The sequence below is a fragment of the Fundulus heteroclitus genome, chromosome 11 (assembly GCF_011125445.2).
Source record: "Fundulus heteroclitus isolate FHET01 chromosome 11, MU-UCD_Fhet_4.1, whole genome shotgun sequence".
In the NCBI taxonomy this organism is placed as follows: Eukaryota; Metazoa; Chordata; class Actinopteri; order Cyprinodontiformes; family Fundulidae; genus Fundulus; species Fundulus heteroclitus.
In genome coordinates, this window is record NC_046371.1 from 27,316,303 (window position 1) to 27,342,821 (window position 26,519).

The following is a 26,519-nucleotide window of genomic DNA, read 5'->3' on the forward strand; positions in this document are numbered from 1 at the left end:
GCTATTTTGTGGGAATATTCTTCTGATATGTAGCTGAGCAGTTGCAATAATCTACCACTACAGACGAAACGAAGGCTGAAATTGTGACTACAGTTTTTATGTAAATGCAGTTTAATATTTGAATATCTTCATTAAAAAAAGAATTACAAAGTTATCGATGTCTAGTACAATACACTTCAAATGAAGTCACCTGTTAATATAAATTAAAACTTTACACAATTTGAGAAAAATCTGAAAAAAAAAGTGACTCAAAGTCAAACATTGATGCAGGAGGAAATATTTTAACTTTGTCTTTTTTGTGGTAATATCTCATCTTGGCAGTTTGAATGCAGTGTGATACAAAGGATTTTTATGCTGACCAATCAAAATTTGTCTGCACAATTAATTTGCAGAAAAGGCATGTCTGTGGAATTCGGCAAAATATATGCACAAGAAAAAAAAAAAAAGACAAAACAGACCAAAAGTTGGAAATGATATTCAAATCTTTAATATCACATTGTGGGTCGGTTGTAAATACTGATTATTGATTTGAAATAGTTGGCGGACTTTGAATGTGAACAATTGCAAAATTAAAGAAATATGCAAAAACAAACAATAATACTGCTTCATTATGCTCCTCCTAGACAAAGGTGCATGCTGTATGTGTACAGACTGCAACACTGGGAAGAGAAAACCTTTGTAAAATGAAAAAAATAATAAAATAAACTCCAGCCTGATATGAAGAATGTCTACAGCAGAATATGCCTGCAGATCAGATTGTAAGCAGTGCCAAATTTATACCTTAATTCTATAAAATGGTGACAGAAATATATAAAGAAACTAAAAGATCTTTGCTCAATAAGTCATAACGGAGGCATAAGGCCTTTGCTAATATGCTACATAAACCCCCTATCAGGAATGTACTACCAAAATACAGTATGTCCCTTTACAACCAGTGACTTGCCAAAAATTCTAATTTAGAAATAAAAACAGTCGGAATTTTCCACATCCATGTTTGTACAATATTCTGTGCTTTTGCAGCCATGTCACGATGTCGATCTGATTTTGTTTGCGTACAGAAAAAACAGCTTGAGTGAGGCAGGACTGCAGTCCAAGCAGCAGGACCCGACCTTGGGCGGGCTTTTTTTTTTTTTTTTTTGCGTTGCCGGTGGAGTGCATCACATGCATTCAAACTCGTCGATACGCTGTTTGGTGTTGCCTGACCGGATCTGTCTGAGGGTCTTGTACTTGTCGCGTCCCGCTTTCATGTTCTCTGCGTGGATGACGTCGTTCACCGTCTTCTTGGTGTCGTCCCGGGCGTTGGCCAACTCTGAGCTCAGAGCCTGGAAAAAAAAAAAGCATTGAACACAAAAAAAAAAAAAAAACCACAATAAACTCAGAGGAATTATACCCTCCAATAAATCAGCATTATGTTTCAAAAGCCTCTAAATCAATTTAACAGGACATGTGTATCACTAGTATCAAAACACACTTTTCTGACATAAAAAGAGCCTTTGAAACAACGCCTTTCTAAAATGGAAATGTGCTAACATGTATTGATGATGTATGGAACAGAAAGTACAACTTCTATTGTTATAAATAGAAAATATTGGTCAGTCGTCACCAAGTTGTTTATAGACTGGGCTTGCCATATAAAGCTTTCAAATCCCTAGGTGGGGTGCTGGTTTGTTAGGTCTCCAAGCTATTGCTATCAGACAACATTTTTCCAGACTTCCTCCTCCTTAATGGACAAATTGCCAGATAGATCTTTGCCGTATGAACTCCCATTCAAGCTGCAGGCTTGCCTTTTTGGCTGCCTCAGTTTCTTATTTTGATACATTTTTAAATATATTTCACAACTTTGAAAAAAAAAAAACATATGAATAAGCTCAAACACAGTCAAACAATAAATTTTGAAAAAAAAACCTATGATTTATGGTTTTTAAATTGACACCTGAGCAAATTTTGCAGTGTTCCCACAGTTTTCTGGATATTTCACAAGTTGAAAAAAGCCTATGGATTAAATAGAAATCATATTGATCGATATCGATAATTATCAACAAATTTAAAAAATATACTTTAAGTATTTTTATATATCTATAAAAAGGTTACTTAGCAAACTTTTTAGAAAAAAAAAGAAAATAGAACGCGTGCTCTCTGAACTCTTTGAAGGGGCGGAGCTTAGTGTGGAGCGTTCCTGGGGCTGCGTTGTGATTGGTTGGAAGTATGTAATGACTGTGATATTAACCTACATGGCTAGAATGCGAAAGGAAGGAAAACTGTTCTATTGAATTTTTTATTGACCCATTTTTTTCTGTCATCGATATCCTTCTATCGACCGATATATATTGTTATCAAATTATCGTCCAGCCCTATTGAAACTGAGCAATTAGTCAAGCCATTTAAATTAAGTGTGCTTTAATTTGATACCAGCAATTACAGTAAATAAACTAAAACAGCTTATAATGTCAGTACATTAACAACTAACCTCTGTCATTCACAGTTAAGAACAACCAATCACTATGCGATATAAACCCGGCCTTACAAGTAGATGTTTCTGCAGACGCTCGTTCTTCTCGGCCTCAGTCATCCGCTCCTCTTCGCTGCGGTCCTTGTACGTGGCCGCGGACGTAAACTCGGCGCTGGCCTCGGCGCTGCTCTCGTCGTTCTCGTCATGCTCATTCTCAGCATTGAGCGGCTCCTGGACGTGTGCCGCCATCACTTTGCTCTTAAGCTCTTCTTTGGTCTTCTCCAGGTCCTCCTGCACCGTGGTGGCCTGAGGATAACAAGAAATTATAGTCTATAAGACAAAACAACAACATGGCTTCCTTTCTTTTTGTTTGTGTGCGCGTCTGGAATGGTATCAGGGGGAAAAAAAGAATGTTACATGACCTGATAAGAGGTGCCAGCAATGACTAAGACTGGGATGTCTGAGGGCCAAAATGAGCACAACATGGAAACTTGGCACAATGGTTCAAAAGTTAAACAGGATTTCCAGCTCTTCTAGATAATTGAAGTCACACTGATGGGAAACGCCCAACAGCCCTGGCTGGCCTTGTTTTTGATCATATTAAGAGCTGAGGGAGATCTAGGAGCTGTTAGCATACGCTTCAAAGGAAGATCTGAAAGTTTTCACTTTATTTAGAGTTATTACAGACACTGTTATTTGTGTGAGGTGATGCGTGGAGGGTTTCACCTGTTTTCATCTCCTTTATCGCTAGTTTAAAATTGGCTTAAACCACTTAAAATGACAATCACTAGGCATATAAGCCTGAAATTTCACGACACCTCAATATTTCTTGTCAAAAGGAACGTTTATCTCTTAAAGCACAAGCTGGTTGCTGTTAGCATGTGATTTCCTCTTCTGAATGTAAGCTAGCATTATGAACCCGAGACTTAAACATAGTGAGTGCCATAGAAATATGTTTCAGACTCTTATTTTGAAGAAAGACAGAAAGTAGCAACCACTGGCTAACTGTTAGCTGCTAACAAAGCTAACATTAGCATTTGTTTTAAGATAAGGTAAGATAAGATAAAACTTTATTGATCTCACAATGGAGAAATTCACATGTCACATCAGCTCTTATAATCAACAGAAGGTGCACAAAGGAGGAAAAGGTGCATGGAGTATATACAGCGCAATCCAGATATATACAGTGGATCAGGAAAAATAAATAAATAAAGAAGATATCTATCTATCTATCTATCTATCTATCTATCTATCTATCTATCTATCTATCTATATATATATATATGGATTTAAGGTCGTACATTAAATTGGTCACAGGTAAAAGACAACAGGTCTTTTACCTTCTTTACAGCTTCCTATCAGTGCTAAACTAAAGTGTTTTTCACAGTTTATTAATAAGTCTGAACTGCATTTAAATGACTCTTTGAAACAGAGTTTGAGAGCTATGAAAATTGATTCTATTGTTGACAACATAAAGGATATTATTTTATTTTTTTCAGTTGGACCACATTAAAAGTTAGACAGGCTTTAAAAGTGACCCGACTTGTTCTACATTGATTATAAATTCTTTTCAACAAGGTTAGTGAAAGCAAAGAAACTTATCTCACGTTATCTCATCTCAGTATTTTGAGCTGGATGCATCATTACACTTCTATCCGACAAATAAAACAAGATAGCTATTTTTCCACTTAAAGGATTGTTGTTAGGAAAGTGCCACACAATGGAAACAAAGGTGTATTTGTCTCTTCAAAAGTAATCAGAGGAACAAGATAAAAATGTTTGTACAATCCAAAACTTTGAACACCAAAATGCAGCTCCTGATTTATTTACATGTCTGCCTTCTCAATTCTCGCCACGTGGTGGCGCTACATGACGTCTTTTTTCACCCCCTAAGACGCATAAGTGGCATAGGAAGAGGAAATGGAGCTTTGCTACAGTACATGCTCTTAATTTCTCATTAACATGTTTCTTTCGCATCTTTTTTACTTGTAAATATGACTTTATTAACCATTTAACGCAAACAGGAAAGTGTCTTTCTTGACATCTGATTTGGGGTTAGGGACATAAATGAGACTTGGGGCAAACTGCGTAATCACTTTCAAGCCACACTGATTAAAGCATAAAGTTTGCCAGTGTGAAGTTCAAATAACTCAACAGTTCGTGGAAAAAGATTTGCTACTCTGGTCGTGAGCACTGATGCTTCTCCACACCATCACACACTTGGACTTAAGTGTCTTCCAGCTAATAGGAGACCAGAGCTCTCAGCACTGACATAACAGAAACATGACATTTTTCCACGATAGAAATGTGAAACATGTTTTAAGTGTCAAATTTTGACATTGAAAACATGACTTGTCCCGTTAAGATTGGAAGAGGCTTGTTCTTTTAAATATGTAATAGATGAGTTACTATGTAAACTAAAGGCTAAATGAGCTTTTTTATTATGAGCATTTTTTTTTTTACATCTGTAGAACTGTGCAGCCTATAAAGTCCATTGTGTGAAAGAAGTAAAAACTTGGAGCACACCTTCTGCTGCCACTCTATCGCCTCTTCTTCCTTCTTCTTCTTAGCGTCCTCCAGAAGAGAGATCTTTGAGGTCAGGTCAGCCAACTCTGTGGCCTGAAAGAAAAGGGAAAATCTTGTATTTTCTGGAAACTGAAAGTATTGAGACACTTTTTTTCTTAACATGACACCCCTATATCTGTGCTCACTGACCAGGTGTTCTTGGTTCTTCATCTGGCTCTCTGACTGCTGCAGCAGCGCCATCTTGGCTTCCTCGGCTCCTTTCAGCTCAGCCTCCAGACGCTCGGCCTCCTCCTGCGTACGCTTCCTCTCCTGCTCCAGCTCCAGAGCCCTCTGAGTCTGCTCCTCCAGCTCTGTCCACACAAACAAAATTAAAGGCGTCTGCCATGTAAAACAAGTGACCGATACACCGATTACAGTACAACAGATTTTTACTCGGTTGCTGGGATTTTACCCACCTTGTTGGGCTTTTTTGGTCTGATCCTCAATCTGCTTTAATCTCTCCATCAACTCCTCCTTCTCCTTTTCAATCTTTTCCTTCTCCTTTTCTGCAACCTCTCTTTTCCTCTTTTCATTCTCCAGCATAGCTCTAAGAGATACAGGAGAAGTTGTGTTTGATTTTTCTTAAAAAAAAACCATTATAATTCAATTCAATTTTATTTATATAGCGCCAATTCATGAAGAATGTAATCTCAAGGTACTTTACAAAGTCAAATTCAAATGCATAGAATGCATAGCAACCCACACAAACCAACATCCATGTTGCAGGGCTTCACTAAACACATTTTTATAACAAAGAAAGTAATTCTTCATGCATTTCTTTTGTCAAATTCAACCATATTTGTACCTCTCCATCTTTTTATGGTTCTTCTCCTCCCGAGCCTGCGCCTTCATCTGCTGTACCTCAATGGTGTCAGGCTTGCGGCGGCGCATGTACAGCTCATGGTTGCCCATGCACAGAGCCAGGATGCGTTTGTTGATGCGCAGCCTCGGCGCGTAGAATACAAAGTCCTACAGTTTGCATACAGTTAAACATTTTCTTAGGTTCAGTCCAAAAAAATATTAATGATGTTTCATATAATTTTTTTTTTTACACAAAGAGATAGCATACTGGTGCTTTCTTGTCAATTGGTTTAATAACAAACTTCTTGTCGTTGAAGGAAATGTTCCTTATTTCACTCCAAGGAAACCCGATTTTGGGCGTCATTCTGTCAAAGGTGAAAAAACAAAATTAGAGCTGGATGACAAAAAACACACAATGACAGTTCTTTGGCGTGAAAAAAGTTTTTTAGACAACAAAAATACAGAGTTAATCTATTTATCGGTGCATATAAAGATATTTATTAGTCTTAAGGTGATAAGCTTGAGAAATAAGATTTTTATAAAAGGTTAATTGAACAAGAAATAGTTTTACAGTTTAAACATCTTAAATGTGGAGTGCCTCAAGTTGTTGCCTTGGGTCCTAGACTCCATTTAATGCTATTTGCTGAGTGCACAAAATATCCCAGTTCATAAATAATTACAGAAGTTATGGTTTGTGAAATGTTTAATGTTAAGGATGCATTTAGTGATTACACATCAATTATAAAAAAGAATTAAATAAGCCTGATGGGTTGCCAGAAAATTATTTATTCATGAGTTTTAAGTGGAGCGTGTACAAAACCCCTCCACATTTACTCACATATGGTAAATATGTATAAAAAAGGCTTGCAATGATTAATGTAATATTGTGGTAGCATAGTCTCAGGTTCCATATTTCTTATAAAATAAATGCAACTAAAGCATTTGAATTATACTAAACTTTAAAAAAAAACTAGAATGGTATTAAAAAATGTCTCCGAAGACTATTCAAAGAAAATTGAAGAAAAGAGTGACATCTAGGGGTCAAAGAGTTTCATAGCCTGTTAGTCAATATTTGCCTGCAAGCCTGTAGATTGTGAGGCATTTCATGGAAAAAGCCTCCTTTGTCCTATCATCACTTTGGATGAAACTTCCCATCTGACTCTACTGTGGTCAGAAGAGACAAAGACTGATTGTTCTAGCAACAGTCCATGGACCTAAATGCTTCAGAACACCTATGAGGCGTCAATCTCTCTGTATGCTCCAACGTTGAGAAATATCTCACGTACCGAAAATACAGACTGGATTATTCTGCATTTCCAGACGGCTGAGAGATGTTATTGTCTCAGTAATTTAGCTTTTTACATAACTTTATCCGGAGTGTGTGAGTGTGGAGTCATGGTTAAGTTTAATTTTGGGTTGTTACGCTGCATGATAACATTAGCTGAAAACATCCGGTATTATATACCTAAATGACATGTATACAAAAAAAATTAAACAAATAAAACCTAAACAGAGAGGCAAACTTGACGAATGACTCACTTGTCATTCTGTTCATAAATGTTAAGGCCCAGCGCGTCCACTCCCAGCCACAGCTCAGTTCCCTTCTTGTTCTTGATGTTGAAGTAGTTGACTCCATACATCTCCAGGTCCTGGGCAATTTTCAGGTACTCCATCATGGATTCCTCTCTGTGGACACATGAGTGTCATCAGTTGGTCAGAGAGACTCGTCGAGAAGGACAAACAGCGAAAGCGTCCGAGTTTAGTTTGCACTGCCTGAGCCTGGTCAGCAAATTGACTAAGCTAGCATGCTCCAGCTGAACATTAAGCAAATAGAGGTCACATTTATACTGTAGCTGAACAGACGTGACCGACTTAAGATGCAAGGAGCAATCATAGTGAAATAATGTGTAAAAGTACGTCTTTGAACTGCATTCAGTAGAAGCGGGAGTCACCTCATCATGCCCTTGTGTTCTTCGTGCCACACTTGAATCCTCTCCTCCCACTGCTCCTTGTTGAGCTTGTGCTGATCCAGAACTCTGGGAACACGAGACACCCGGTGCCACATTCAAGCGCGCTCACTTAAACAGCCGGATTATTACGACGACTGAGAAAACACAACCACCCCGCGTTTACCTCTGAGGGAGCAGGTTCTCACTGTTCAGGTAGCCCGACGTGTGCACCTCTTTGTTGTAGTCGCCGAACTTGGCCTGCACGGCGTAGGAGGCCAGGAGCACCGCCGTCTCCGGAGGGCAGTAGATGTCGTCGTTTAGGATCGCCTCCTTCACCTGCAGGAAGAAGAGGCGCTGTGTGGCGTCCTGGATCAGCTCCTCCGTAACGTCCTCGGGGAAGAACTTGGCGCGGAACTTGAAGAGCAGCGGGCTTTCCTTCCTCACATCCTGGGCTGTCACCTAAAATAAAAGTTGAGGTCAGAGGTGGAGGCTTTGACCCCTGAGGATGCTCCAGCATGCAGGGTGGTTAAAAAAGAAAACAGTTCAAGAGCTCACCTTCTTATTGAGCTTCAGCCATGTAGAGAAACCCTTTGTATCCTGATACTGGAGTCCGAAGTACCATACTTCTCTCAGTCCAATGGTCTTTACCACCTTAAAACATCAAAAAATGGGAAACTTGGTCAAAAGGAAGGAGGTTTCTGGTGCGTAAGCTATCACTGTGACCCTTGTCTAAGTTCTCTAGTTTACTCCCACATATAAAAAGACACGTGCTGGGTTAAACCAGTGCCTCTCAAATAGTTGTGCCCCCCTTTGGAGTAAAAGTGAGTATTTGTAGCCGTCCAGATTGTGTGTTTGACTAGTGACCCATCAAGTAACCCACCAGCAGCAAACCAGCCAATCACATGGTAACAATTCAATGCATTTAGAAATCTAGACATAGTGAGTACAACTTCACAACAGAGTTTAACCAAGGTCTGCAGAAAAAGCATCTCTGAATGCACAATAAGACCACCCTGTCTGCCACCACTGTCAGCTAAAACAAGACTGAGAATAGAATTCACACAGGAGCCCCACACTTAAACAGAAGACTGGAGGAACGGTGCTTCTCGATTATAGTTGCATTATTCAGACAGTAGGGTCACCGTTTGCTGTAAACGGCATGAAAGCATGGACACATCCTGTCTTGATCAATAGTTCAGGTCACTGGTGGTGATGCTGGTGTAATGGTGTGGTCCATTTGCTGTCAACTGAGCTTTATTTAAAACACCCCAGCCAGAGTGCCTGAGTATTATCGCGGACAAGGTCCATCCCTTTGTTTGACACAACCTTCTCATGATTACTTCCAATACGATAATGCACCGTTGTTGCAACGCTCAAATCATCGCCAACTTGTTTCTCGAACCTGACAACAAATTCACTGAACGCCAAAAGCCCCCATAGTCATCTGATCTCAGACCAATAGAGCACATTTTAAACATGATGGATCTGGAGATTCATATCATTAATGCACAGCCTACAGATCTCAGGCAGGCACTATATCAGTCCCAAAAGGGGAAATTGTTTTGGTAATAACATGCAATGTTGAATATACATTTAGAAAAATATATTGACAAAATTCTCCAAAGAGGAAACTTTTTACCCTGAGACGAGGGGCTTTAATAATTTATTCATTTACTTATTTTTTAAGTTGGTGTGTAGTAAGTGAAGTGAACTGTACTTAGATGTGTGATACCACTAGCAGCAAACATTTTGTGTTATATTTTCATTATTTACATTAGCGGTGACTATCAACTTGTTTTATAAGCATGTTTAAAAGCTTGTAATTAGGTGCACTTTGATTTTAGGTCAACTGCCAGATGAGATTATTAAAATAAAACTAAGTCTTTAAAAAAAATTCAGCAATTTGTTCTTATGAGACAACAGGGGAAAAAATGTAAAAATAAATTGGAGATTTTAATCACCAAATCCTAGTTAATAGAAAACAAAATGTCAGAGAAATGTTGTCGACACCTTATTGAATCTATGCCATGATCAATTCTGAAGGCTAAAGAAGGTCCAGATCAGTAGGTGTACCTTAAAAGGATGTAAAAAGATGAATACTCTTTTCTGTGATTTATCTGGTATGTGAATCACTGAGATTCACAGATATTCCCACAATTGCTGTCTCTTAAAGCAAAATGCTTTATTTTATTGTTCATACTTTCTCTGTGTTAAACGTTCTTGCCTGTCTGTCTGGTTTAGAAGCACTTTTATCAGAAAAAATATCTGCTTTAAAAAATAAGAAAAACTGTTTTTTATTTTCATATTATTGTGTGATGTTTGCTTCAGACTGCAATGAGTTGCTTAAACGAAAGGTTTTTAAAACACCTTTTGTAAAATTAGCAAACTGATGATAAAAAAAAATAATAATTAAGATGAGAGTCTTGCTGGAGATCAAAAAAGGTCATGGCTATCATCACCAGAAGAACACAACAATGGAAAATAAAAAGCAGCTTTGCAACTGCTGTCTTTTAGCTTTAGTTGTAAATGTGACTTAATATTAACTAAGCACGGTGACATACAGTCTTAACATTCACATATTACCATCATGGTACAGGAAGTTAGATTGTGAGCTCTCTGTGCTGGTAAGAAGAAGTTGAGCATACCTGGTCAAAGAGCTGCTTCCCTGTTGTGTTGGGCTGAATGGCGAACTCCAGTTCAGCATCCATCGTGGTGACACGCACACTGATCTGATTGAAAAAGAGCAAAAATAAATAAATAAATAAATAAAAAGTCAACATTCATGTAGACACGATAAACCAGACACCATTCTTTAATTGATTTGAAAGCATACTACAACACTGATTCAGATTCATGCAATATTAGAACATGTAAGCTAGGTCATATCGTGCCATTTCTGAAAAATGTGTTTTACATGCAGATTGACCATAACAAAATAAAGCATGTTTAATTAAATCTTTAATTTGTTTAGCATTTATATACATTTTCTACTATGTGTTATGATATGGTGCTTTATTTTCTTAAAACCAGCCCAACAGATAAGTGGTACATGCGGCTGCTTAGGGACACTCCCATTTCATAGCACAAACAATAAAAAGTGCTAGTTATTAAGACAAACGAAAAGCATGAATGTCTTTTTGATGGTTTCAAAAACTTGTTGGTGATGTGGTTGTTCTAAGATTGTGGACCTCCGTTTTGCTATTGGCCTAGCTCTTCTTAGCTACTAGATTCGGTGAAGGGAAAAAAATCAAACCCACCCATACACTTAAAATTGTTCTCCGATGCGGGCAACATAATAACTGTTCAATAGAAATCTGAATAATTTCTTCTAGAAATTCATTGTTGGCTCAGTGGTTAAATTTCAAACCAATCGTAGTAAAAAGCGGATGCAAGAGCTCCTGGTGAACGATGAGTTTAGCTGGAAGCGGGCACCAAATTTAAGTTGTACATGGGGCCCGGTACAACCTTGGACCGGCCCTGAAGCCATGTTTCTTTGTGACCATACATATCTGAGGCAGAGGTGCAACAGTGGGATAGAGGTACTATCACAACAAGGAAAAATTATTATTGTCTTATTATCTCTCCAAAAAACATAAATCAGCAAACATCAGTACATTTTAAAATCTGTTTACCAATATTTATACTCCTGGACGTAAAAATAGATTCTTTCAATCAAAACAACAAGTTTTCGAACTAGCTGACAAATGCACAGAAAACAAACTGCACCCACATAATTTAGGAAACCCTCTAACACGCATTGTGTTGGGTAGTTCAAAGAGGCTGCAGCCACATTTGTCGGCGCTGGCATTCCTTTGTGCCCTTCTTTGACAGAAAATGAATAGAATTCAGTGAAAAAAACCTCGGCCTCATGGCTCCACGCGGATCGACTCTGCCAGTCTGGCTCAGGCTCAGTGTAGAACTTATCTACAGGAAGTAACCACATCCTCTGGAGGCTGGGTTGTGTGAGGCAAGACGACTAAACACTGATCTCTCATGAGAGCCGTCTACATCCTGTCATGTATCAAGAAAAGCCTGCATGCTGCTGAACTCTCGACTCTACTAAAGCTGAACGTGAACACGGTTATGACAGAAAGGTGGGGGGTCGATGGTCTCTTCAGGTAGCAGATTCTATCGTCTGGGGAGGTTTGTCCTTTCTCAAATGATTGTCCTAATGTCAAACATTTGGATGCATTAATTGGACCTTTTAGTCCCACTCAAAAAGGTCAACCAGAGTCAAAAATGACTGTGCTTAGTAAGCTGACTAGGCAGGAATCTGTTACTGTTAAAGACGTTTTGAACAGCAGCTTGCATGGCTATTGGGAAATAACTGTGAAGGCAGAGGCCCACGCCTGCCCTGAACAACAATGGTGCGTATTATTTCCCAGTTGCGGGGCCTCGATTAGAGTTGCGTTCTTTCCCAACCATGTCAGCAAGACCCCGTTTTACTGCTCAGGACACTTTCCCCTCTGCCACTTCCTGTCGTCCGCTCCGGTTAAGACTTCAGAGTCAAAAGTCGATCCTCAGCAGCCGGACGGAGTCGTTTATTTGTACGTTTAACCAACACCTCCGAACATGGCTGAACACCTTTTTTTGTTTCGCACAGATAAGAGTTAAGCTTACCACCACCCCGGTGGTGATCAAGCGGTTTCATTTCCGGAGTGAGAATTGTTAATCTTGCATGAAAAGGGAACTATGCTTCTAAATTTTCTGCCTGCTTTGGGTGTGTCTCTTATGGCCTGAACTCAAAAACACTTCAGAACCTATTATTAGCACTAAGTTGAAAAAACACCACCCTCAGGTCTGTGAGTTAAGTTTCCATGGCTTCATTTTCAACCGTCCATAACACCGAATGAAGTTGTATTTAACAATTACTGGCTTGTACATTGCACATGTTCACATGAGTAACTTTTCTCAAGGTTCCTTATGCATCCTGAACCAAACTACCTAATAATGCTTAATCTTTTTTATATTTTATTACAGAATTTAAACATTTAACATTACAAAAATATAATGGTTTTAAATAAATGACCGGTTTTATAATGACAACATATTTTCAAGTAAGATTAGTAAGATAAGCATGTTAAATATAACTATCTGAACTTCTGCATTTTTTGGCTCAGACATGTAACTCAATTGCTGTTTCAATTAAGTTACCAACTTTAAAATGTTTTACACAGGAGCTTACTCAATACGTTTACACTAACTATCGAAATCTGTGGTTTTCAAGCCAGATCTTGTAACATATGCACTTTCCTAAAGGAATTGACAGTGGATACGGTAACTTATCTATGGGTTATGTCAAAAAAAACTGAATGATGGAAGATTAATTCCCTTTAATGGCGTTGTTTTCTGCAACACATTGTGAACCTCACAGTTTTGTCACATTCTAAAAACACCCTATTTCCAAAGGATCAATGCTAGTGCACAAACTTTTTGACACACACAAACAAATGTAACACAAACGGAAATAACTGACTCACAAATTTTACCCGAGACAAAATGAGGTGTAAGGCCTATGATGGATTTTTTTACAGACTAAAATTTAAAAAAGATTAAATCTGATAGTTTGACCACTTTTTAAAGACGCTGAAGAAACCCCAGGGTTTCCTGCTGCTGTAATACAGTCCTGGCGGGCTGTTGGTCTGAGCTCCCCCTTAAAGATGCTACTTTTCTAATTTCCTGTGGCTGCTAACTGTTCTCCAGGGCTAATGCTAGCTTTTATTTAAACATGTACAAGACCTTCAAGCTGCCCATTACTGCAACTACTGCCAGGCTTTGCCAGTTTTGTGGGGGAAACCCTGAACCCTGATATGAAAAAAGGACAAGATATTCTATGTATTTGTTACCAGCCCAAGCTTTTTACAGCCTTTGAACATTGGTTGCATTGGGCTCAATGCTAGCGTCATTTTTATGACACTAGCTATTACTTGCTAAAACAAAAGTAACACCAATACTAAAAACAACTGAACAGCAACTGCTCTATTTGTACTACCTAAATAGTGTCCATATAACAAAAAGCAATAAACAAAATCTCACAACTTTAAAAGCAATAATTCATTAAGGGCTACTTTTCTAATTTCCTATGACAGCTAGCTGTGCTGCAGCGCTAATGCTAGCTTGTATTTAAACAGGAGAAAAGTTTCAATTTCAGATGTTACTTCTCTTCCTGTCCCACTCTATCACAGTGCTTCAGCTAGCATTGTTGTTAGCATTTATGTGTAATGGTAATGGCTGACGTGATAGTGTGTACAGAATAAAAACAAAAATAATGTTTAAAAGACTTTTTGCTCTTGTCAGGGCTGAAATTTGATTTGACGTTTCTTACACATATTGTTAGGAAATAGCTAAATATCTAAATTTTTATTACACTCTCATTGTACAACATCAGTAAACATCAAACTAAACACTTTTTTGAAGAGTAACTTTTATTCACTAGAGGGTACCAGAGAATTGCTGTATATTTGGGGTTAAGAAAATAGGAGTGCATAGAAACTATCTCAAAGCAATGATGCCACCATAAGGGTTGCGGTTCTGGGCAGTGGGGGCATTTCAGGCCATTTATGCACTTTGTCAATTAGTAATATAGACTGTAAGATAAGGTACTGAAGTAGACCTATTTTTGTGCGGACGGGGCTGAGGGTCCTTTCTCATATTGTTGCAGTATTTATTTAGGGTACACAACTTATAGCACATGTAATTCTTGAACTATCAGTCACCCATAAGGCCACATGAGAAAATCTACATTACCTGTCTTAAATAGCAACCATTAGCCACAATACACATACTGCACTATGATTAGTATGCTAGGCCGAAACACCGTGAACATGGTTTTAGCAAATATATCCTTGTCAAACCAGCAGCAACAAAAACTACAGCATAACACCAAACGACATTCCTTTAAGCCCCTCTGAAGGTAATACTCTGTGAAGAGTCTAAAAATGTAGTTGGAATGCTGAAGTTGTGATAGGAGGAGGAGGAGGAGGAACATGAATGAGTCAAGTTCATGTGAAGGTGAACTATGGAAAATACCCCCGGTTACTGCCAGGAAGGGGAAGCAAAACTACCAAAAGAAACCGGATGATTCAACGATGCAGAGCAAAATCTCTGATGCAAGATGTTCTTTGATCAAACATTAAATGTTACAAAGATCCAACCAAGTATTTTACAGAAAACACCCTGAAGATTAAAATTAATTGCACACAACTAATAGCCCTGGATTCAATGTCGCCTGCGATACATTGCCCACCATTTTATCTCTCTGTGTGGTTCACAACCACAACCCTTACAACTCGAGCCAAGCCAACAAATAAGATAACAGTAAGTGTCATCGGAAAACAAGAAGAAACCAATCGTTCACCGACTGCAGCGACATTCATGTGACGGAAGCTTTTTTCAGGCCACATAGCAGAATGTCCTCAACACTGAGTCTAATATGCACGAACATATGACGGGTGAGAAATGTGGCTCATTTTGTGCCTGAGTCAGTCCATCTGTAACACACACACACACACACAAGGTCAACTTAACTCCAGCAACTCCTTAACAATAGGAATCTTTGATAACCAGATAGACCACTTGAGTTCTGCTTGATGAAAAAAAAAACATATTTAATTCAGTCAATTGGAACGATTACTTCAAAATGTGAGCAGCATAGCTTAAACAGCTCTGCCAGGAAGTGGAAGCAAAAATTACAATATACATCAGAGCAGGAACAACTAGTAACTTCAGTATTAACAGCAATACATTTTTTGTTTATTTTCAGTGAAATAGTATTACATATTTACATTATGCCGGGAAACAAATCTGATGGCTGAGTTCAAACTGAGATACCGGAAGAGGGTCGGCAGCGTAAAGGATGAGGTTTCTGTCCAAGCAGCAGACCACACAGCGATGCAACTGCTGCACATTTTACCAGAAGCACTAGAAAACCGAGCTTCTGCTTACAACAAAAACTCAAATCCAAGTGCATTGTCAGATACTGTTGTCTATCTGACAACTTGTTCCTGCAATAGCACCGACAAAAGTGCTGGTCTCTGGAATCGACCGATATCAGAAACACATTTTCCAAGGAGGAAATGCCCCATGCCCAAAGCACTGACTGTTTGCTCCAACACCACCACTCTGAAGACTCAAAGTTCAGTATCGCTGAAGTGCTTAATGAAGTCAGAGGAAGCACCTTTTTTTTTTGCCAGTACATGTCAGCAGTTCATTCAGGCTGCAGCAACAGAAAGCAAAACAGCAATAGGTAGCCTACCGGTCATCTTGTCACTTCAGACACTCGCTGTTTTTGATGGATTCTTTTCCAGCTATTTCATGTATGAAAAGAAGTTGCTGACCCACAGCCATACAATTTCAAAAGATACCACAAAGCTAAATGAATTACAGCAGATGTTCTGTTTTATCCATATCTAGCTTTACCATTTGAGTTTTGGAGACCTAAGAGTTAAATAAATGGACAAGAAAATATGCACACAGACTGGAGGTGGGCAATGATGGTATCATTTATCAATGTAGGGGGACTATAGTAATAAATAAAAATAGCATTCCTCCTCATAATGATCAGCTCTAAATAATGAGGTTTGCACCCCCCCCCCCCCCCAAAAAAAAAAAAAGAAGAGAGAAAAAAAGAAATCACATCTAGCCATCCTTCCGTTGTCTTCCACTTACCCAAGATTGGGTTATGGGGATAAAAGGTCCAGAAAAAAAATATTACCCTCTAGCTCAATATGGGGGATTCAAACAGGACATTTAATACCTCCAGCAATTTCTGGGGCTTCCCCAGAGTCTCGTCCCAGTGGGGGATGCCTGGAGAACGTCCAAAGGAGGGAGCACAAGAGGCCTGGGATGCCTGAACCACCATAACTGACTCCTTTTGATGTGGAGAAGCAGCAGCTCTACCTCAAGCTCCCCCAGGAAGATGGAGCGTGTTCCCTCGGTCATGAGCCATCCCCAAAAAAATTACATCTGGGGTTGTGATTTTTGGAACTGGAACTATTTTTCCCACTACTGCTTTAATGAGCGCATCAATAAATATCATCCACTCATCTATTAATTTTCTAACACGTCTATCCCTTGTGTTGGTCACGAGGGGTGCTGGTGCCTATCTCTAGCTGTCAATGGGCGAGAGGCGGGGTACACCCTGGACAGGTCAACAGTCTATCGCAGTCAAATATCGATATACGTAAAAAAATTATATTATGTATAAATTATATTAAAGGAGCTATAAGTAATAATGACACCTTGTGTCTCAAATCGGTACAACGGCTTGCCAATCACAATCTAATATGCAGGTTTTAAATGGTGTGTTGCTGTTCTGAATTCTTACTTACACGGGATAGGTATATATATTATATACCTATCATATATTGATGATGGCAATGTTTTTAGAACAGTATTTGTGTTTGCAGGATTGACTCTGTGCAGTTCTTGATGTATTGCCAAGAAGACAGAATAACTAATAACTCTTCCGTATTGCCCACACTGAGGCAACAACAGGTTTAAACCCTGGTTTACAGTGAGTGCTCTCTCACACAGTGTGACGTCGCCTGTGTTCCCAACAGAAACGATAAATGACCACTCACAGCAGTCGGCTAGAAAACACATTTTCAATGATGCTCTTGTGTCTTCTTATGTTGTGGGGAGAAATCAGAAGGGAATGCTGGATCAGCATCTCAAAGCTTTCCAGGAGTCTGAGACTTCACGCATTGGTCACAAGTCTGACCAATGCATTCCTACATTGAATTGTTTACAACTTGATGCCATAAAGAATCATTTTCCTTACTACCTCATTTTTATTCTGTGATATTGATCATATTTGTGCCCTGGGCTTTCAGTTCTACATTTCCAATAGAATTGTATTCATTTCCAGCTACTCCGCCTCCTAAAGCTTGCTTCAATTGGGTATATTGTTAAGCAACACAATTTAAGCCCCTTCTGGTCTTTGGTTGGGCTGTGTCATAACATTGACCATTTTAATTAATTAGTCAGGGTAGCTAGAAAATAAAGCCATACAAATCTTTCTTTGGTTCATATAATTATTAATATACTGAGTATAGCTCACTGATGCTGTTATTTTTTTTTTTGCGGAGAAGCTTCCTTACGTGGTGTACCATGTTTCACTGTGAACAGTCCTAAACAACAATCATAATAATGTCAAGTGTCACTGCACCCTCAATGAGGCTCTGCGGTAGCAGTTTATATATTGCACTGTGTAGCAACGAGGATCACTTTGGCCAAAAACAAACATGGCTTCTGTTTTGCCTGAAACAAGCTGCTGTAAAAAAAAAAAAAAAAGCAAAACAATCATGTAAAACGGTACTTACTCCCAGAAATCGGATGTTCCCACGGCTTTCCAGCAGAATATGTAAACCAAGCTATTTGTGTAAAAACCTCCGAAACTGTTGATTACATTTTGTCCCCCAATTTTACTTCTGCTCAGTCCTAATCTCCCCAGCTATGTGCACTACAGACCCATTTAATCTCCTGCTTGCATACCTCCAGCTCTTTCCATTCACCATGTCTCCATAGACACACTTGTTTTAGGTCTGGGTGCTCCAAAGGCAAGCAAACTTCTTCCCTTTGATTTCTACATATGGGCTTGAAAAGGTAAGTTACTGTATGCGCGGGTTCTGTGTTAAAATAAGAGTAAAAGTGTTTCTGTGTTTATTGAGAGTAACATGGATCAAATCTCAGATTATCAGATGGGAGAATAAGATAGCATACTGCCGATTTAGGCATTATATATATATATATATATATATATATATATATTAGCTACGCTCTTAAATAATAAGTCTGTTTGAATATTTATGGAAAATAAGTTAAAACGGGAATCGGAGTTCCTTTATCTCTTCTGAGTTATACAGCAGAATTAGGTTTATCCTTTCTGCACAATCACTGTAATAAATAAGGCTAAATTAGCTCATAAAATTTGATAAAGTAGGAATGCGGGAACTTTTCTACTTGTTGCACTGCAGTAAGGCAATCTAAAGTGGGGCCTGGCATCTGAGGACCACGCGGGGGGGGAAGGCAGGGTGGAGAACAGCCAGACCGTGATGTGAAAGTCCATATAAGGCTGCAGGCGAGGAAATTACCAGAAAGGAACTGATGTAAGCGCAGAAACCTTGAGTCACAACATCACTTCCTTGGGAAACTAGAGCACTGCCAAGAACCGGCAAAGACAGAGCTTTTAAATCGTTAATGCTACTGTGAAACATCTCGCTTTTCGAAAGTTAAACACTGAGTCTCAAAAAAAATAAAGAAATAAACAAACACAACAGGGATTTGAAATACCAGAGCATCAGAATAACATGTATTTTTTTCAGGTGGGAACACAACTTTCACTGACTTCAGGACATCTGCGTCTAACTTAGGCTTCTCGATTTGCCTCGTCAGCCCGACATCTACATGCTGGTTTCACTGAGAGTCACAAAAAGCAGATCGAAGCGGGACTTAAATCCCCTTCTCAGGTTCATTTCACTGCATCTGCAGAAACCGAACTTAAAAACGGGCAATCTTCAGCTTTAATGACACCGCAAAGCCACGTGACTTGTTAATTTAGGAAAAATCCTCTGCTTCCTCTTTAACATCCATTCTGTCCTGCACCAATTTCCCCTTTCTGCCTCTTTATAGCACACACCCTACAGCTTCTGCACCACAGCTGCACTTTCGCTGCGCTCATGAGCCGAATGCGACTAGCAACGGTTGTGGCTGCCCATAAAAAAAAATTGACACTAGGAGAAAGGGTAAAAAAACCACCTGACAGGAAATAAGAAAACACATGCAAATAAGGTTAATGTTCTATCTGCGTGTTGTTGTCCAGAATATATAGAAGTTAAGGTTAAAAACTAATAATACAAAATCAGCTAAATAGTAGATCACTGCAAAAAATATAGTTTTGCTAACTAATAATAAATGTGCTAATTCGCTGACAAAGGGGCTTTAACAACTCATAAGTATCAGTTTTTTTAGCTTAAGCACTGATGGATAAAAATAACTATGAAACAGTGATTTCAGAGGCAACAATGCCTAACATTTTATTCTGGGTGACAAATGGAAAAAAGAAAAAAAAAAAAAAAAAAGGTGGAGGAAGTTCTAGCATAAACAATGCCACAGGAAGAGAGCAGGTACAGGAGTTGGAGCCATTTGTCCTGAAATTCTGTTTGGAAATGTTCCACAGGTTTTTTGTTTGAATGAAACTGCATGAGAGACAGAGCGTTTAAAAGTTCTAAAAGTATTGGCTTTATGAAAGTATCAAGATTATAACAGCAAACAGTTATGGTTTTAATAAAACTTTAATGTTCTGCTATAACATTCCTGACTGATTCGTCTGACTTATGGACAATGGGGGCTGAGCAAAGAACAGAGTATGGCGTACAGTATCCCCCCCTCCCACACCTGTTGCTGTTTATTGCCAGCCAAACAGCTGAAATGAGCCTACTACATTTCTCTTGTTCAGAACGAAGTCAAGTCCGTAAGCTGGCATGTATGTTAAGCAAACTGCAGGCTAGCTACCAGGGATTATACCCCAACCCATTAACCAGCTGTTAATGTTGTGGTATTATGTGTGATTTGCCTCATTCCACAAAACAGGATAGGTCCAGGCTGCTACAAACAACTAGGTCTGCAGAGAGGCTCATCAGGGCTGACCTTCCCTATATCCAGGAGTTTTACAGGTCTAGGGTTAGAAAACGGGTATCTAACATCTCTGCAGACCCCCCAGATCCTGCACACAAACTGTTGAGACTTTTACCTTCTGGTAAGCGCTACAGAACCGACACAGAGTTTCTCCCCCCTAGGCTGTCAATATGGAAATACACTTAACAGTGTCCAGATTGATACGATTGATACATTTATTCGCACCAATCCAACCATGTCTTCATTTTTTGTTGAAAGTTTTTTTTTTTTTTTTTTTTTTTTTAGAAAGACTTTTTTTTTTATTGTACTTAAAATGTTTTTTATTCAGAGCAAAGTGGAACCAAAGTCAAATTCCTTTGTTGTTATGGAGCAACTTGGAGGATTAAACCTGACTAACTAACTAACTTTACCAGGTCGGTCTTGTATTCCTGTATTAGTCTGTGGATAAAAACAATAGAATAAACAACAATCCTACTTTTACACATTCCTTAAGCCTGATCATAAATGTAACCATATTTGTCCAACACCACTATATTTCTGCTGATACAGGGCCAACAGGTGAAATATCACAGGTGCTATGATGACATATAGATGATGAGCTGTGTTAGAAAGCACATTAAGCTGTGTCGCCCTGTGATGAACAGGCATTGTCATTGTGTTGTTGCCCCCCTCTGCTTTCCTTTGTCCAGAACCTGACCAGCACCAGCACAGATTTTAGGTCTCAGCTCCCTCGCTTTAAACCCAGGTTCTGGTTTTCAACCCTACATTTAGGTAAGCTCGCCTTATAGTCGCCCCGGGTTTTGGGGCAGCACCGGCTGGCAGTTCAAAAAACCTCCTTGTTTGAGTCTAAATAAAGAGGCCTTGAAAAAAAAAAAAAAAAAAAAAAAAAAAAAAGGGCTAGCTCTGCTCGGCTCGGCTCGCTACGGCAGCAGGCCACACTTCCGCCGAACCACCCCTCCAGAAAACAGAGCGGGATATCTGGGTCTGTGTGCGCGGTGGTTTTTTACTGTAAAAATGTTTAGTTGAAGTTTGAAGAGCAAACGGCGGACTGAAGAGGTTTGATTTAAAGCGAGGCTAATTTAAGTGAGGCGGCCAGCGCGCAAGCGCAACACACACTTAACGGAAAGTAGCCCAGGCAGCAGCAGCGACCCTCCGCTGAGTTTCAAAGGATGCTATAAACGCCTCCAACTTCTCACTAACTGCGTGGGAGCACGGGTTAGCGGCATTAAACGCTCCCCCACATTGTAGCAGAAAAGAACAAAACAGAGTGTGACATGAAGACATTACAATCTTTTTTTTGTTGCGTTCGCTTCTTACCGTTTTCGGCATCTTTCCCGTCTTTTGCCTCCCGCACAGATTTTCCTTAAACTTCTTAATTCAGCTGACTAGTTGAGAAAACTTTTTCCCATCAGCACAACGGCACCAACTAAAAGGTCCTTCTGGGTCAAGGATACTTTTGGCTAAACTACAAAAAAGCTTTTTTTTTTCTTCCTTTCTTCTCTTTTCAAAACTACGCTCCAGGGATGGTTTCTCTTTGTTTCGCCTCAAAGTAAAGCGGACTGGGAGCTTGATTTCCTGCTAACGGTACCCCTGCTGCTTGCTGCTTGCTGCAAAAACCACACCCAGCTATGACAGGACAGCAGCCAGCCAGACAGGCTCAGAGACAGGGCTTTGGCCAGCAGCTGACTCCGCCTGCAGCCGCCGCATCATCAGCCGCTTATACATTTAAAAAAGAGAGAGGAAAAAATGGCTCGGGGATTCACTTTTAGCACACATGGTCACTATTGCTCAAACGTTGCGTCAGATAGGAGGAGATTCAGGGATGCAGCCATGAGGGCTACCAATGCAGGGGCGGTGTTAGGAAGTTTAAACACTAGGGGGCTCACCCTTGCTATGATTTTCTTCTATTCTTAGAAAAGGACGGCATCTTGGAAAGAAAAAAAAAAAACCTGACTTTAAATTCTGTTATATGATTCAACTTTTTTTAAAAAAATCTTAGTGTTTGATATTAAATAAAACTTGTCTTATCAGAACCTTACAAAGCCATTGCACATTCATCTGAGCTTTCTCATTTTGTCTCGTCTTTGTTAAGGTAAAGTCTCCCATTGCTCTCGCTTCTATCACATAAACAGTAATTTTGATAAGCCTGAGCTGAAACAAGAAAGAATTCCTCTCATTTAATGTGAGACAGTGAGGGGGAAATTTATGCATTTATTATCTTTTTATTTGGTTTGTAAGGCAACAGCTTAAACATGCTGCTTGCTTTTGTAACAATATGACTAAATAAATCAGGCAAGATATCAGGACGAGAATTATTGACCTCCACCAGTCTGGTTCATCTTTGGGTACAGTTTCCAGATACCTGAAAGTCTCACCGGCTACAACTCAAACAATTATACGCAACTCTAAGCAACAAAGGGATGCCCTGCTATCATATTGTTCAGAAAGGAGACGGGTTCTGCGTCCCGTGATGAGCATGTTTTGGTGCAAAACTTGTGTTTCCACCCCAGAAGAAAAGCAAAAGACCTTATGAAGATGCTAGCTGAAGCCGGTAAGAGAGTGTCATTAACCGCAGTGAAGTGAGTCCTTGAACAACACTGGCTGAAAGGCCACTCAGTAGGGAAGAGGCCATTACTCCAAAAGCAGGGTAAAAAGACAGATTACAGTTTACAAATGCACTTAAGGACACAAACATACATTTTGGAAGAAATGTCCAGTGGTTTATTGAAACTACAATTGAAGTGTTTGGCCATAATGATGACCTTTGTTACATTTGAGAAAGAAAAAACAAAGGACGCTTGCTAGCCTGAAATTACCATCCCAACTGTGAAGTACGGGAGTGGCAGCATCATGTAATGTGGGCGTTTTTTCTGTCTGCGGGGACTGGTGTGCTTCACAAAATAGATGGAATCAACAGGAAATATTTTAAGCCACGTCTCAAGAAATCAGCCAGGAATGTAAAGCTTCGGCACAAATGGGTCTTCCAAATGGAAAATGACCCTTAGCATAACGCCAGATTATTAACAGTGTCTTAATGAAAGCAAAATCCGCGCTTCGGGGGGTCGTCACAAAGCCCTTATTCCAGTCCCAGGGAAAATGCGTGTTCAAACACTCTTTTTTTGTTATGTTTCTATTGGTTACAAATAAACAAAAATCTAATTACATTTGTTAATTGGAAAATCTTATCACCGTCTATTCTTAAATCTGTAAAAAATAACTTTGCTGTAAAAGACATGCTTGCTTTTAAACACACAATGGTGGCGGTGCAGTGCATACGAACACCTCAGATCTGACAGTTTAACACACTTAGGACATTCACCAAGGCTTTTTGAAATGCATTCGCTGTGAGTTTAGACCAGGTCAAATTAACCTCTTATTCAGCAGAAGGCATCCTCGAAATCTATAAGAAATCTATCATATATATCATCATGTAAGCTATTATGGAAAATAAGGATGTTTGCCTACATCAAAGTAGCTCTTAAACTTATCTCATTTTTTAGAATTTAGAAAATCAGAAAAATCTTTTCAAATAAATGAATGATTAGTTCTAAGTTTAAATAATGATAAACGTGTTTAACTCCTAATGTAAGCGGCTGGGTCATCCGGCATGACAATGATCCCAAACACACCGCTCGGGCAACGGAGGGGTGGCTCCGTAAAAAGATTCTCAAGGTCCTGGAGTGGCGGAGTGGCCTAGTCAGTTTCCAGACCGGAAACCCATAGAAATTTTGTGAAGGAAGTTAAAAGTTTGTGTTGCTCAATGACAGCCCCAAAAGCATTACTGCTCTAGAGGAGATCTGCATGGAGGTATGGGCCAAAATACCAGCTAGTGTATGCAACCTTGGTGAAGACTTACAGGAAACGTTAAACCTCTGTCATTGCCACGCAAGGGATAATGCCCGAAAAGGTGTCCATCATCAGAAATTAATGGACGATGCGGAGGTTCCTTCCGCAAAGTCCATTCATTTCTGATAATGGACACCTCTAAGGGCATTATCCCACTTATACCATGGTCACATACAAAAATAAATAAATATTAAACACGGCTGACACAAGACGCGGCTGAGAGAACTATTTCATATCCCCTCGTTGTGACGCATTGCCAAGGTAACCAGCTCTCTGTTTTGACCACTGTCTCGCCGTTACCAGCTAACATTTAAACCAGCACAATCACTTAGAACAATCAGGCTATTTGACCAGAATAACACTGTTTAATGGACACCCTGCAGCCAATCAGAATCGAGTACTTACCCAGACCATGGTAAAACAAAGGCTATACTACAAAGTAGTGAGTTGAACTTCTGTTATTAACCAAATACTTATTTTCCACCATAACTTACAAATTAATAATTTAAAAATCGTACAATATGATTTCCTGCCCCCCCCCCCCCCCTCATTTTGTCTCGCATAGTTGACATGTACCTATGACAAAAATTACAGACCTCTCTCATCTTTCTAAGTAGAATTTGAACAATCAGTGGCTGACTAAATACTTTTTTTGCCTCATTGTAAATGTCTCTTATGAAAGTTGTTGGATATCGGTTCTGTTTGTTTTAGCATTACTGTTTGTTTCTTCACTTATTTAGCCATTAGAGTGATTTATGATAGATTGTATAATCCTTGATTAATATATTCTTATTTTGAAAAATTTACTAAATCTCATTCAGTCCCTGTTTAAGTTGTTGTAAGATCACTTTAAAGAGAAGTCCTCCTTCAGGTAATTTATTTTAATAGGTGTGACGGATCCTTTAGAGGCTGATTAGCATTTAATAAGACTGATAAAATTCTTGATACACTAAAATAGTTGTCCATTTGGGGCGTGCTGCCGATGTCTTCAAGGTGTTCTCATGTTTCTCTAAATTCCTAAAAAATATTAGTACTAATTTAAGTCCCATCCTTCTTCACCTTCATTCCAGCTTATGCTAGAAATTGGTGCTTCACATAAAAAAGGGCGGCGGGCGGGGGGGGTCTATTTTTTAATTTTTCTTCTGTCTTTTTCAGTCTTCCTGTTTTGGGTCTCCCCAGCTTATAAGGTAACGAGGCACCCCAGCCCATTCTCACTTTCTGCCATAGAAGCCAATGAGGACGGTTTTAAGAGTTTGTTTTACACCAGCGCTGCTTTCTTTTGACATTTGTCCTCATAAACTTTAAATGTGTGCTGCAAAAGTTCACGAGTGAGAGGAAGTGGTGTCAAAGAACACAAGCTCTTATAATTTTTAGGACATTATCGCCACCTACCAGCGCAGGGTTTTGTTTTTCATCTTTGGACTTTTCTGGGGAGGGGGATTTCAGAGAACATTTGAACAATGACCCTTTTTTTAGTTGGAAATTTTAATGCTAAAAAAAACACCCAGAGTAGCCAACTCTTTATCTCCTCTGGTGCTCCTGCTGTCTTAACTCTTTCCACCTCAGCTTATGAAAAAATCTACCAAAATCTCTTACCTTACATTTCTTAAATTTCAGAGGGTGTGATTAAATTCTAAAGTATTGTACACGTTTTAAAATATTATGTTCAGATAGATTTTTTATAACAAATAATTCTAATGATATATATATATATATATATATATATATATATATATATATATATATATATATATATATATATATATATATAAAATGTGTGTAGGTTTGTGCTGAGTAAATTTGTTGTTGAGCTTGATTTCCTGCTAACGGTCGTTGAGAATAAAACAGCTGAATCTGAATTTCCACAGGGAGGCTCCACCTCTTCTGTAGTTGGTGCGCCGCTGCTCTGCTGCAACAGGAGGAGGAGAAGCTGCAGGGCTATAGGAGGCAACTGGACTTCTTCTCTTATATCAGACCTGAAAAAGTATTTTCAAAGGGTGGTAAAACATGGAGGGTTGCCCAGTTGCCCTCTACTGAAACACCCAGGACTTCTGGCCAAACACATCATATATTTTCTGGAGATTTTTATGAATGCCTCATTTGATTCGACTTTTTTATTTTATGATTCTTGTATTGGTTTCAACATTCAAGGCTACTGTCTAGCAGAGCTGCTACTGATATATTAAAGTTTTTCACGATATGCGGCCAAACTTGATACATCGCTGATAAGTGTATGTTAAAACCCTTCAAAAAATGTATTGCAATAGTAATAT

At 39.1% G+C, this 26,519-nt stretch overlaps 1 protein-coding gene and 1 long non-coding RNA gene across 3 annotated transcripts; one reads left to right on the plus strand and one right to left on the minus strand.

The window, feature by feature from the left end:
* Window positions 1–464: 464 nt before the first annotated feature.
* On the minus strand, window positions 465–22,116 carry msna (moesin a). Of its 2 annotated transcripts, XM_012864711.3 has the most exons (13): window positions 21,718–22,116; window positions 10,410–10,493; window positions 8,320–8,415; window positions 7,949–8,223; window positions 7,768–7,851; window positions 7,355–7,501; window positions 6,084–6,180; window positions 5,820–5,983; window positions 5,431–5,561; window positions 5,165–5,325; window positions 4,976–5,068; window positions 2,525–2,755; window positions 465–1,322 (listed from the first exon to the last, which is right to left on the minus strand). In XM_012864711.3, the coding sequence occupies exons 1-13, from the start codon at window positions 21,727–21,729 to the stop codon at window positions 1,158–1,160; spliced, it is 1,740 nt and encodes a 579-aa protein (XP_012720165.1). In that variant the 5' UTR covers window positions 21,730–22,116; the 3' UTR covers window positions 465–1,157. The 2 variants fall into 2 exon arrangements, with proteins under 2 accessions (XP_012720165.1, XP_012720166.1); XM_012864712.2 differs by lacking the exons at window positions 7,949–8,223; window positions 8,320–8,415; window positions 21,718–22,116 and having other exon boundaries at window positions 10,410–10,468.
* On the plus strand, window positions 17,853–26,193 carry LOC118564585. Its single transcript, XR_004931952.1, has 4 exons — window positions 17,853–18,369; window positions 21,090–21,171; window positions 25,402–25,433; window positions 26,115–26,193. It is a non-coding gene; the product is annotated as an uncharacterized LOC118564585 (long non-coding RNA).
* Window positions 26,194–26,519: the final 326 nt, after the last annotated feature.